The sequence below is a fragment of the Bombus fervidus genome, chromosome 18 (assembly GCF_041682495.2).
Source record: "Bombus fervidus isolate BK054 chromosome 18, iyBomFerv1, whole genome shotgun sequence".
Lineage (NCBI taxonomy): Eukaryota > Metazoa > Arthropoda > Insecta > Hymenoptera > Apidae > Bombus > Bombus fervidus.
This window is the reverse complement of record NC_091534.1, coordinates 3,200,022-3,214,373: the sequence shown is the minus strand read 5'-3', so window position 1 is coordinate 3,214,373 and position 14,352 is coordinate 3,200,022. Positions and strand designations below refer to the sequence as shown.

Genomic DNA, 14,352 nt, shown 5'->3' with positions numbered 1-14,352 from the left:
TGAATATTATAAATAAGCGTTTACGTAAGGGAAAAAGGAAAGAAATGATCGTTGACAGCAGAGAGTAAGACTGGGCCCGAGGAAACAGTTTAGAAAGAAATAGATGCAAGTCCCAAACCAGGTAGGACATCAGTTCATAATATTTTGAGGGATATGCTAAACGGCATATAATGGAAGAACAAGTAAAGACGGCATTTTATCTTATGTGAGGGACAAATCTCGGGAATTCGTATTTATATGGTGAGAATTCATTAATAAATCAAACGCATTTTTGTATAAATAACGAGCATTCCTTGAAGAATGGCAAGAATTCTTTGATAAATGACGAGAATCTGTGGTTAAATGGAGTGAATCCAGGGTCAGATGTCGAGAATCCGAGCGCAAATGCCAAATATCTATATATATATTAGTAATAATGACTGAATGAATAATAATGACTTTGCTGAAATTATGAGGTTTATACGATTTGATAAGAAGAGGGAAAGAAGCCAATGTTTACGAACCAATAAATTTGCAATGGTATCGACAGTATGGTGCCAATTTACAAAGAATTCACAAAATTGTTATAAATCTGGTGCATACATTACTTTTATATAAAGAATCGCAGGAAAAAAACCATGCAATAAAACCATCAACAAGTTGAAATTCATTATTACAAAAAACTTGTCAAGTAAAAAATTTCTGTAACGAGAATTGATTGTAAAATAAACGCAAATTAAAAAAAATGTAAAAAGTTGGAAAGGTTACAAAATTACGAAAATTTGTTTAAGATGCGGGAAATATTTATACGGCAAATGTACAGTTGATAATAAGATAATATGTAAAAAATGCAGTGGAGATATATCTGTGGCGGCACTCGACAGCAAAATACCACCGAAAGACACCAACTAGTATCGGACGGCGACAGCGCTGTGGTTAGCGCCTTGCGGGCACGGACATGGTGTGCTATGGAGACGACACCTTGGTCTTGGCCGGGGATCGCGGGTGGTACGAGACACAGAGGCTCGCGGAGACGGCCGTGGCGTGCACAGTGCGCGCCATTCGGAGACTAGGCCTGAACGTGTCGCCGACCAAGTCAGAGGCACTGGGGTTCTTCGACCATCGCACTAGAGGAGTCCCCCCCCCCCCTCCTGAACTCTGCGTGGACATTGACGGAGAGGAAGTACCGGTGAGATCCCAGATGAGGTATCTGGATCTCACCATTGACAGCGGATGGACGTTCGGTCCACATTTCAATCTGCTGGTCCCGAAAGTGACGGCAGCAGCCAACGTCCTGTACGGTTTACTGCCGAACATCGGAGAAGCGAGAACCGGAGTGCGCCGCCTATATGAGGGAGTGATCCGATCGCGGGTCCTCTACGAGGCTCCCATATGGGCCGGAGATCTAATGGCCAACCGCCGCAGCCTGACCTTGCTGCGGAGACTACACAGGACGACCGCTATCCGCATAGCGAGGGGATATAGAACGATATCCCATGCGTCGGCATCAGTGCTAGCTGCGTCACCTCCGTTCGAACTGCAAGCCCTCGCATTCCAACAGGTGTACGACCACCTGAGGGATCTGGGCTCGAGTGACGGGGGAACGCAGCCCACCAACTGTGACCGGCCGGTCCAAGACGTCCGGAGGGAGGCAAATCGAAGGATATGGGAAAGGTGGCGCTCCCAATTGCTGGAGGAAGACACCACGCGGCCGCACCGAGCCGTTCGCGCCATCCTCCCCAACTGGGAGGCCTAGAGGGACCGCGGAAGAGTCCCACTCACATTCAAGACGACGCAAGTACTCACCGGTCACAGCGTGTTCGGGGAGTACCTGCTAAAAAATTCAAAGGGAGGTGACGTCCATCTGTCACCACTGCCAAGAGGAGGAAGACACGGCACATCACACACTGGAGCGCTGCTCAGCGTGGGAAGAACTGCGCCGCGTACTACGCCTCACCATCGGCGATAGGCTAGCCCCTGAAGCGGTCATAGAGGCCATGACGAGGGGCCAACAGGAGTTAGCCGCCATCCGCAACTACTGCGAGCAAGTAATTCTAGCGAAGGAACGGGCGGAGAAAAACAGAGAGAAGAGAGGCGACCCCGTCAGAGTGGTTCGCCGAAGAGAACCGATACGACACCGCGAGACCGCGGCACCGCCACTACCGCCGTCATAGAAGAGCGCGGTGAAGGAGCCGTCAGACTGAGGGGGGTCTGGGCCCCCCCTCAGACTCGCACGACGGCCCAGGGAATGCGGCACTAGGGGGGGGGTCCCCACACCTTGCTGCCAAACTCAACCAGGATGCTTACCACAACAACAAAGGGAGACGACGACGAAGGAGTGTTGCGGTAGCAAATCTAAAGAAAGGAACCGGGATACTCCTGACAAGCGTCGTAAAAACCACCGTGGGGTTTTAGTCGGTAAGAGTCCGACACTACCCGCCGCCCTCCAGAGGGCGGCCAGGCGTCCATGAGGATTTCCCCAGGATAAAAAAAATAAAAGAAAAGTGGTTAGCGCCTTAGGTTACGAACGTTCGGGACTCGGGTTTCAAATCCCGGCACCGGAGTCCCATTTTTCTTACGCAGCATCTGAAATGAGAAGAAAAAAGCAGCAGTACCCTAGCAGCGACATCCACACCAGCAAATACAACTATCACGACTTATTCACCTCACATCTCTATAGAAATAAAAGTGTAATTCTATTTAAGCCTATAATTGGAATTAAACAAAAGTAAATTTGGACGAAATTTAAGAAAAGTTCATCATTTTATATACATTTAGTTATAGATTAACCATTATCTAAGTTAAGTCATAAAAACTACTACTTCTTTAATCACCGATCATTTTGACCGCACACGGTAGGAGTAGGTGTACACGGAGTGTCGGTAGGTTTAGCGTTAATTACGTAAGATTTAGAGATTTTTCTTACTGTCGAGGCCCTTAATTTATACAATACATACTGAAAATTGGGACACTCCTTAGAGTTATTGCTCATTACGGTGAAATATGGTATAAGAGATACTCGAAGGTCGCTTGCACGGGCGAATAACCTTTGGTGGGGGGCGGCGACCACCCATCACTAGTTTTCCTTCCCGATAACATCATCGCCAAATAACGCTTCGCTAAAAACACCTTCTACATCTATTACACATAACATTCGTAGACATTAAATTCTTGAAAGATTGTTGGAGAGAAATAGTGATATTTTAATTGATAACTTAGTGTTAAGCAATATTTTAATTGTTATCTCGTTGTGAATATCATTCAAACCACCTCTATTATCTTAATCGAAACCGAAATCAACGATCGGCTCATTCGTGACGTCGATTATCGAATCAAAACGAGAAATTACGACTGTAGTTGACGCGCTATACTGCAAACGCGTCTCCCCGCGAATACGATCGAATAACAGTACATTGAATAACAAGGAAATTACTTTATATTTATACTTATATACCGAAGAAACTAGGTGGATTTCAAGTTTCATTTGATGTAGACCATAATATTAACACTTTGACTGCCACGTTGGTCATATATGACCGGCCACGGTTTCTCCTGTGACGCCACGGTGGTCATTGGTGACCGGACCGCTTGAACTTCTTACAATTGTAAAAATTGTATGAAAATTGACAGTTAGGGCATTTTGAATATAACCGATAAATAGAAGATACTTTGAAACAAAAAGTGCCCCATTGAGCAATTAAACATTTTTATTAGAACATCAATAAAAAAAAGAATGAGAACAAATCTTGTATCTAACGGTGCACTGTGTTTGCATCCATATCTTTGAGGGGTAATCTACGAATATTATTATAAACACACCTTAGAAAATAATCGTAAATGTTGCTTTATAATCATATAATTGAAGTTAGAAGTGCGCACATACCTTACTATTATATATAGAATGAGCAAATACTGTTTATTAATATCTTCTACACATTTCAACGATATATTCTGGACGTTTTGCTTACGACGATATAGCCTTATTATAATATGTCGCTATCAACTGTTAGCAAGGCACCACGATGGTCACCCGTGACCACCAATAAGATAAACGGTTCATTGGGGAAGAATGTTGTCTTATATCATCAATTTATTATTATTTTGCCATTATATGTTTTGAATAATAAAAATACTCCCGTGGCGTCCTGAGCGAAACATGTGGTTTCGGCGTAGCAGTCAAAGTGTTAATATCTATAATTGACTAACCTGCAACCGTAAAAATCCAATACCCGAAAATAATATAAAACAAAATTATCCGTAATAAATACTATTACTAGTAGAAACGAGTTGAAATTTCATAACAGATCAATATACATATAAAATTCTCTTTTAAAGAAGGAAGTAGACCGAGATACGAAGTTAGTATATATATACTACTACAGTCGGGGACATAAGAGAAGAAGAATAAAAGAGGGATGAAAAGCGAAACAGCAGCCGCTGAGTGGAAGTCGCATACGAAGCTCTGGGTAACTTGTCACTTTCCCTTAATCCGGATCAGCGGGACGACGGAACACCGGGCGATGTTCAGGCTTGCACCGTTAAATATTCAGAAGAAGTCTGGCCAGGTGTAAATCAGAGAGGCAAACCGCCCTCTCTGCCAACCCCTTCTTGGCTCTCCGATGCATTGCTCCCACGTGGATGCTTCGATACACATACATACATTCGACTATACGACTCATCCCAACATGTTCTTTTTCGACGTGGACGGGCCAATGAGATTTAACTACTATTCTTTGTTATTTACACCCGCTGTCCACCGTGAAAAAGAGAAGGGCCGTGAACAAAGCGCGCGCTATTCGAATAAAAGTGAGGTCGTTTAATGTGGCCCCCGAGTAATTGTTTAATTCCATCGCCGAGAGAATGGAGGCACGAGATTTTGGAGCGATGGTGTCTTGGAAAGAGTAAAAGAAAGGGAGGGATAGATTATTTCTATGGGAAGGTTAGGTTAAGGTTAAACCACCTGACTATCACGTTCAACGAAGAACTATGAAAATGCTGATTATGAAATTGTACAAATTGTTAAAAAACGAAACGTAGGAAAATAAAACTTTTACATATACGTACTATTGTAAAAAGCTATTTTCCACATTTCGGTTTACCTATAAACGCACAAGCGTTTCTCGGTCTAATCACTAGCTTATAAACTTATATGCATTTCGAAACGACGAGCGACGAATTCTTCGTGTTATTCTTAAGGGGTGGCATGACGGAGGGCAGAACAGAAAAGAGGGGGAAAAGGAAGGTGGTTGCGAGTCTCTTATTGGGGTTCAAGAAATATATGGGCGGAAATAAGCCCCTGGCATCGCCAAGATGAAAGGACGATAAAGGCAGGTCGAGTGACCGGAGGCATGCAAATTGATAGTAATAGCTATCCTCCACTGTCTGTCTACCTTCGAGTCCCTTTTCCATGTTCTTTAGAGGATTCTCCCCCCCCCCTCTCGCCACATCCTTGGAATCCTCGCGTGCGCCATGTGACATCGATCATTTTGATTTACCACCGTTTACGTTATTATCCGCAGGAAACGCAACGAGACAAAAGGAACTACTCTATCTTGATTATGCCAACTGCCGACTGATTTGTATGTTTTCGACATCAATACGAGTTTCAGTTTCAGTTTCAATCCATATTTCGTGTGTTTGACTTCTTGTGGAGGGAAGAAGAGATATTATCGTAAGTACTTGGAAGAATGTTTTTAGATAAGGAATGTATGTATATAAATGAACTAATCATGCTTGAAGAGGTTTGATTATATTTGAGATGGAGAATACTAAAGAATGCAAAATATCGAGAATACGAAATGATTATTCTTAATCGAATTTTATTAACTTGGGACTTTTACGAAGATTTTATGCAAGAACTTCGCTAATAAATTTTCAGTTTCGAATGTTTAGAGTGGTATAACTGAAACCCTCAAATTCCTAAGTTTCTTTAGACTATTCGCAAAAATATCACAACTTATATCGGAAAAACCAAAACTAAAAAGCAAAGCAAACCAATGTAAAATAAAAAGTCACTCTGTCATTATTCACGCAGCTCAAGAATCACGAGTTTCTTGATAACAAGCATTCATCAGCGAGGGAGTTGCGACAAAACATTTTTGAATCAGCGGGAAGCAGAATCGTTGCTTTTCGGGTGAAACTGTGCGCATAGCGACCAAGAGCCGAAGCATGAAAAAGATTTTCAAGCGGCGCTGGTCTTTTCCCCGTTCTGGGTTCGGTGAAAGACTTTCGCCACGCGGAGAAGTTGGCCGCTGGAAAATACCTGGATACGTAGGGAACCACTCGACCCAAAAAGCATTCGAGGAGGTTGTCGACGAAATATGAACGACTAGCATGAATACAAGCCAGCGCGATCGGGTTTGCACGCGTTATTCATCCTTGCGGGGTTGTTTCACCGTCGACACACCGCGCTACGAAAAGTGCAGGCGCAAAAGTATGCGACCTCTTGAAAATCTGCGAGAGCATCACTCGAAACTTAAAACTTGCGGAATGTAGGTACTGAAACATATGCTTCTTTACCGCGCGTATTTCGCCCCGGGGCAAGATACTCTCTCAAGATCGGACCAGTTCCCATAAAACTACCAACTACGCGAGGACAACTCTTCGGTTTTGACCCGGTTTCGTCTACACGATTCTTTAATTCAAAGATATGAAATTGGAAATACGAAATATATTTCAAATGTTTTGCGAATATCGTTGCCATATTTTTCCGATATAAAAATTATAGGAGAAGATTAGGTATACCTAATATCTAAAATATGACAATCAGTAACTTTGAAATCAATGTTTTTAGTAAATATTTCTCAAGAGAAATCTCGCAACTAAATTTGATAAAAAGTTTTAGCGATGCGATTGCTTAAGCGTGACTTGAAAATTATCCACGTGAAAACCTTCACATAAATAGTCCATAATATACATAATCATATTTCGCTAGTTATATTTTACAAAATGTAGAACTTTATTTAAAGATATGAGACGTAATCGGTGATTCGACGTCTAATAGAGGGTGAAAGGAGGAAACGAAATAATTCCAGTGGAAAGATTACGTCATAAACAATCACTGAAACTCGACGTGTCAATGGGAGGATTAAGATTCATCGTCTTTCACCAGGATGGGATACACGCTCACAATGTTTTACGTTACGGAGGAAAATGCTATTCCGGTTGGCTCAGTCACAGTCCCTGATGACTGTGCAAAGAGCTTGGTATCCATCAACCCACATTGTTCCCCCTCATCCCTTTCATTACTCTAACCCGCCTTACCACTCTATACCCTATCACACTTGCTGCCGCTTACCGTGGAATTTCTTTGTCCCGAAAATGGGATCGTCGCAGAACCATTGAAAACAGGCTAGATCGTTACACATTCTTGCTCTTTAAGCAGAACTTTACCTCTAAACTGCGTCGCCAGTCCCTATTACATTATTACGATATCTATGTTTCATTTATTCATCATTATTTTATTTAGATCACTGGTAAAATATATGATAAGCAATGTCTATATTCAATAGCTAATTTTATATATAGCCTATGAAAACTATCCTTTTATTTGGCTGTATTAAATATTTCGTTTGCACACTGGTGTAACGATTCCTTAATTGGTTATGCATAAAATTTCATAGATTTATCGCCTATTTACTTGTAATATCACATATGTAATGTTAATGTTTATATTTATTCAATTAATATTCTTGTTAATATTGATGTTCATATTTATGTAATTATGATTGTCGTTAATATTAATGTCTATAGTAATTATCAATTAAAAATGCTGAATAAATTCAACGTCATATATTGATATGTAAATATAAATGATTTTGGAACAAAGTGCATTTTTAAGCAGACTATTGTGACGGACTATAAGTACGTTAAATCAGGTATTGATATAATAAAATCGTCTAAGAAATTGGATATTCTTAAACTAACGAAATATTTTAAAAAATATACTAAAACCATTTCTGTTCGTCTACACTGTTTCCTTTTCATGAAAAGCTATTTGAAATCTTGATCTCTTTAGACCGTATAAATCAAAAGATTCAACGTCCTTTTACCAATTAAGGTATCCCATTCCTGAGCAACCTTAAAAAAGAGAGAAGAAAAAAAAGGAATCTCTCAACGAGAGCTTTCAAGCTTTCCATTTTCATATCCAACGATTTCCTGAACGTCTAACGATCATTATGCCTGTCTACTCGGTCGTGATGAAAATCTCATACCGGATAATGAAAATCATTCAAATTGTATTTATGAATTCGAAAGTTTTTCCTACAAACCACAGCGCCGCGGCCGAGCCCGTAAGAAACTTTAAATAAAATTCATTTGGGAGATTCGTGATCCGGTATTACCATAAATTTGCAAGCTATCCACCGCAGTCTTGGAATTTATTTCAGCTTCAGCTAGCAGGACAATCCTGAGAGAAGAGAGAATCTCGAAATTCTGCCGTGAACGCACTTACGAACTTCTTTTCCATCGTAATGGTACTTATAAGTTGTTAGACGCATAAGGAGGACATTGTTATACGTATAATGCTCGATTATAACATAGATTGAGCTAATTTTAGGAACCTACCTTTTTTTCATAAATAAAATTTTAATTACGCAATTTGCTTCACAAACCGATAAGTTATAGATAGACATCGGAAAAGATTTGTTTCGTCTACTAAATATTATAAAAAGCATTATACTTTGGATATTTTTTTTTTTTTTTTTTGCAAGTCTAATTTTTCTATAGATGCATAAATATCTGCAATCTAAGTACAGATGTAGAAACAAATTTTATTAATACAGAAAACACGCAACGTAATCAGCATGAACGCCGAATTCAATGATCTCGATGTAACAACACGTTGAGCGCGACAAGGGACATTTCTACGCGTGGAGCAGTAGTGTCGTTCTCCTCGTACTCGTAATGTAATGTCCTCGCGAGAACGTACCGGGAACTACATTATCCCCTGTTGCACGCCGGCTACATCCCCTGACCAATTGTCCCGGTTGTAAATTACCAGGGCCAGACCCGAATTCCGCGTGGGATTCCTCGTCGTCGCACTTACGAGCACGTGTGCGTGCTCTTGAACGCGTAAACATCTCGGCCCAGTGCCAGTCTACGGATTATGCGCGTGAATTTCGAAGGTCGACACTCTCTACACAGACACGAATACGACGAGGATACAGGCGCTAGAAGCAATCGATGACAAGGAGCACGTCGATGCTTCAAATCTCTCTTGCACAAGTGGCGCGACTTTTTTATCGATTTCTGTAATGTTATAAATTGAAGGGAATAATGAAGGATTTTTTAATTCTGACTATATAAGGTATGATAAAAATGGCAAAGAATGTTTCATATTAGGTTCGTGAATTGTAATATTTGGCGATAAAGATCGGACCAAATACACCTACTATGAATAAACAAATATGTTTCACCCTCTGAGTATCAAAAACGAGTACTTATATATATACAGGAACACGTATTAAATACTTTAGCTATTTCGTACATTTTCGAATATTTTTTGCATTCTATACATAATCGTACAGTTAAATTTTTCAAAAATGCATGAATATCTTACTAAACGGTACGCATCAACTACAAACCTGAATTTTTCACAGAGTACAAATTACCACCGATAATTGCATCTCTAAGAGTAACATTCCTTCATCAGAAAACCATTTGCTTTCTCGAAGAGAGCTCACTGCGTCGAGATACCGATCGACGGAATCTTCGCACGTTTGCTCGTTTACACGCTCCCTGCTGGTTGCCCTCCGCCTTCTTCCACTACCTTCTCTCTACACCTGGTATAATTCCCCATTTAACATCCGGTTCTCGTACTAACGATATATCGGCAATTGCGCTCAGTTCCCTTCGTTCCAACCAGCACGTCTTCTATTCCCATCTTCTCTTCTTCCTTCCTGTTAGTAGGATTTCCTACAAGCGTTAGACTCGTACGTTTGACGTATGCTTTCACCGCTTTCGACTAGATACGACGGCCATATGCAGATAAGATTTTCTACAAGCGTGAAGCAGTACAACTTTTGTATTTTCAATTAGCCCCTTTAGAATCACGGACTTTTAGAATTAACATTCTTTTGGATTCTTAATAATCAGGACATTCAGGAATTATTTTCGTAGTACCCTCGAATTCTTAGCTCTAAGAAGCTTGAAATGTATGAAATATTAGTATCCAGTAAGGAATAATATATGTTATTTTCGTGAAATTTCAAAACGTCTCCTATACACATAAAATTCGTCAATGTTTTCTGATAACTAACTAGATATTTTGTGAACCACTGTTGGAAATTCGAGGATTAAACCGGATGCGCACCCATAGGCAAGAAGCGCATGCGTCGCAGGAAACGGTACGCATTGCGGTTGTAATATCGTGGCTCGGCCGTTTCACCGCTGCGAAGATATAGTTAAAGCCCTCTGTGGCTTCTACATCTCTGTTTCTCTTTCTGTTAGCCTTCTCGCGATTCTCTCTAGCCGAACATATAACGACGCCACCTTTTGCCATCTTACCGAATTGGGACGAAGGAACAAGGGAATCTGGAGGAGGAAAATGTAGAAACGACCGGAGAACTTGGCGAGAGCTTTGTATTATATGGAGCTGGTATGTCGCGCGACTTGAAAACCGCGCCGAAGGATAGCGAACATGTCCGAATCACTGACGATTATTGCCGAAAAATGCCGAAGTGTAGGAAGTTGTGACTTGCGCGCAACTTACTGGACTATTCAAAATAATTTATAGCGTGTTTGACAGTCGGTATTAATTTCAGGTCATTGTTTTAAAAATGTATCGAAGATAGTATGTAGGATGTGTAATTAATATATCTGTGTTTTGGCCCGTGTAGTTTCTAAAACGGGTACACATGTACTAACATATTCGTGAGATTGTTGATGTATAACGGTTTCATTAAGCAGCATACATTTGTATATAAAATAACATGGAAAAGAGAAAATTGATTTTGATTCTAAATTTCAAACAGCACATCGAATTTGAATTCAGTTGCATTCGACAAAATACTTGTCAGTATGTAATAATGCTTTGTGTTTCTTCGAACACCGACAAATGTAGCCGCGGAATTTGGCATAATAGACCATGCATGCAATCGGACGAAATAAACGCTACAAGATTAAAATAAACTCTTGCTTTTCAAAATATTCACATTGCAAATAAATATCGTACAATATATTGAATTTTCTCTATTAAAAATGGAAGGGGCAATTTCTTTTTTGTATATATGATAGCGAATGCAAAAATGTTTAGAAGATAGTCAATATTGAAAAATATCATAATTTTACAAAAAAAAAAAAAAAATATCGAATATATACGATGAATTGATATAATATACGCCAGGATAGATGATCATTAAACTAAACTGATATTCTGCGCGAATTAAATTACCTGGAAAAGCTGAAAAGAAGAAAGCAATTCCTACTCAAGATATACCGCTTCTTGTATTTGATTACACGAACGTACTCTTGCTTTAAAATACGAAGCAATTAACAAGGGTCGAAATCTCAACCGAGAAACTGGAATCGGAAAACAGAGGAAAGGGGTTAAACACGACCCCCGGTTTCTTCGTTCGTTCACAAAACTTCCAGGCATCCCGTTAAACTCGCTCGATTTCTCCTGTGCACGCGCACTTACCGGCGCGATTATTGTTTCCGGCATGCCGGAACATATATCCGGTAGCACATTTCGCGCGGTATTAAGGCGCCTATATTCTCAGACAACAACAACTCTACTCTCCAAGGAGACAAAGTTGGATCGGTGTTCTATGTTACGGCTATGGGCTAACAACAACGCTCAAGGGAACCAGAAACGATATAGGCATTCAACAGCTTTGATGCAACTACACTAACTTTCAAGAATATGTATCGCTCATTTGCTGCAACAATGAATTAAAAAATCACGATTTTAGGGGAAAGAAGATTTTAGAGTTTGAATCTTTCGTTAGAATTTTCTATGAAAAATTGCACTAAAATATCAAATTTATATAATAATTTAACTAATACTTAGTACTAATAATTTATATATCAATTTAACTAAGAAGTTAATAATTATTTATTATATTGTTAATTTATCATTAATCTGTACACTTTGGTTAAATTCACATATTATTATTACCACAAATAGATCAAAATGGTATTTCTGTACGGTAGTATACAAGCTTTCAATGAAGCTCCAATTGGAATAGAACAACATAGTGTAGTATCGTGGACAAAAGGCCTAAAAGATATCGGGTAAACCATAAACATTGTCGCGAGCCGAGATGCCGACAGGCCTATCAATGTGTCGTCGGTCCTTCAGTTGAATAGTTTCGTAAAAAAAAAGGCCTACGTGACTGGCCACGAGCGTGACACGTGCGTGGTGAGACTAAAACAAAAGGACAAAAGGATGCTAAGGTAGAAAGACAAATTCACAGTCAGTGTCAGTGGAGAAGTCAAAAAGTGTGAATCGAGAAGTCAGAGACTGCGAGTTGCGTTGTCGAGATAGAGTTGCTAGCGTTTTGGAGAGTGTGGTCCGCGCGCGAGAGAGAGAGCGTTGGATCCGTTGTAACGAGAATTGCAAATTGATTATTAAGTTGTCTAAAGTATAATACGTTATTGCGATTAGTTCACGTTAAACAACCATCGTTTTTCTGTTTAATCAACATCTGTACAATCCATTCATTCGTAAATAAATCATCATTAATTATTAGTATTTCCCGATACTACAATAGCCTGTAGATTTTTTGCATTGATCTCACAGGACTCTGATTAGGCTTACAATACTTTGCTCTCACGACAACATCACACGATTTGTTTCCTACTTGATGCCACTTTGAGTATATCGCAGGAAACACGTTATATGCCTGCTTTAATTTTATTATTTTTATTATCAAAACATGTTATATAACTTTACTATGTAACGTATTTTGCTATATGTACAGTGTACTTGCAGATTAAGAAAAGAATAGAGAGATTCGAATTGTTCATACAGATTAATTTAATTGTTCATACAGATTAATTTAATTGTTAAATATCAAAAGCAAAACCAATGTAATAACAGCTTAAAACAGCATCTGAAAAACGATAACATCCAAGGAAACCACTTGCGATTGAAAGAGTCGTATATGGGAAAATTCAAAGGTTTATTATAAATTGATATAAAAGGATTACTCTGAACATTTTTCAATGATTTTCTATGCAACAATAATATAATATTTCTATATAATAACTTTCTCTGTTAATGTTGTACATTATTTGACATTCTTTACTGTGAATTACCCATATTTGCTTATCAAACAAATTTAAATTGACTTGTGTTGCAGATATCTACCCTGTTCTATAAATTATTTCAAGGAATCTAAATATAACAGCTGTTTCTTCCATATTTATGTAAAAATGTATTGGATAAGTTTTCAAGTAACCGATACTCTGTGACGCCATCATTTCTTTTTAACAAAATTTCAGCTGATTATAATGATGTTTTTATAAATTAAAAATTTTAAAAATTTATAGCTATTGCTTAAAAAATGTTTATTTTTGGATTTACTACCACTGCACATTTTTTCACGATATCATACATTAATATAATCTTTTTATCTTTTCCTACAGTCCCCCAGATCTAGCAACATGCAGATCTTCGTTGAGACCTTAACAGGGAAAACTATTACTCTTGAAGTTGAAGCTTCTGACAAGATAGAGAATGCGAAAGCTAAGATCCAAGAAACAGAGGAGATTATTACCATCACTGCTAGCAATTCTCAATAGAAACATATGCAAGATAACTGGGATATTTCAATTTAACTGCATCGTTTGCAAAGATTACAGTCCATTGGGCCACAAGATTTAAATATTAACGTAAAGACAAAGAAGATCTTGATACTAGTCTTGAATACGTGCTTGAATTTAGTCCATTGCGCCAACAAAATGTTCCTGCAACTACGAATGATAAAAATGTATTTGGGGAAGGTACACCAACGCCATCACGTTACAGGATACCTCCAAGAGCATTAATTCTCAATTCAGAAGAAGCAAAAACGTTTGCTTTACTAAAACATTACGGATTAGGTCAATACGTGCCTATATTTCTTGAACAATATATATATACATATATATGTATGTATGTATGTATTTTAGTTTGAGATTGATTTGTTTATGACTTAAAACTAATGAAGATTTAATTGAAATTGATTTAATTGAAATATGAAGCTGACAGAAAAGCTATATTAAAAGTGATAAACAGATCATAAAAATATCAGCGACACAAAAAGAATTTATTACCTTTTCTTAATTATGTCTAATTCTAATTATTTATTATTATTTTATTTGTTATAAAAGCTAAAGCTGATTTAATGTATAAATTTAAAATTATTAATTAAGTATTATTTCTTATAC

The 14,352-nt window shown here is 38.7% G+C and overlaps 1 protein-coding gene across 1 annotated transcript; it reads left to right on the top strand.

Moving 5' to 3' along the window:
* Nucleotides 1-937: 937 nt before the first annotated feature.
* Nucleotides 938-13,725, top strand: LOC139996700 (uncharacterized). Its single transcript, XM_072021228.1, has 2 exons — nucleotides 938-1,630; nucleotides 13,570-13,725. Exons 1-2 carry the CDS (start codon nucleotides 938-940, stop codon nucleotides 13,723-13,725), a joined length of 849 nt encoding a protein of 282 aa, XP_071877329.1.
* The last annotated feature ends 627 nt before the right edge of the window (nucleotides 13,726-14,352 follow it).

Bases quoted from the DNA above. Each gene is read 5' to 3' on its own strand.
- LOC139996700 (XM_072021228.1), top strand. From the start codon at position 938: ATGGTGTGCTATGGAGACGACACCTTGGTCTTGGCCGGGGATCGCGGG. The intron at 1,631-13,569 runs GCAAATCGAAGG...CTTTTCCTACAG, and splicing joins TCCAAGACGTCCGGAGGGAG to TCCCCCAGATCTAGCAACAT.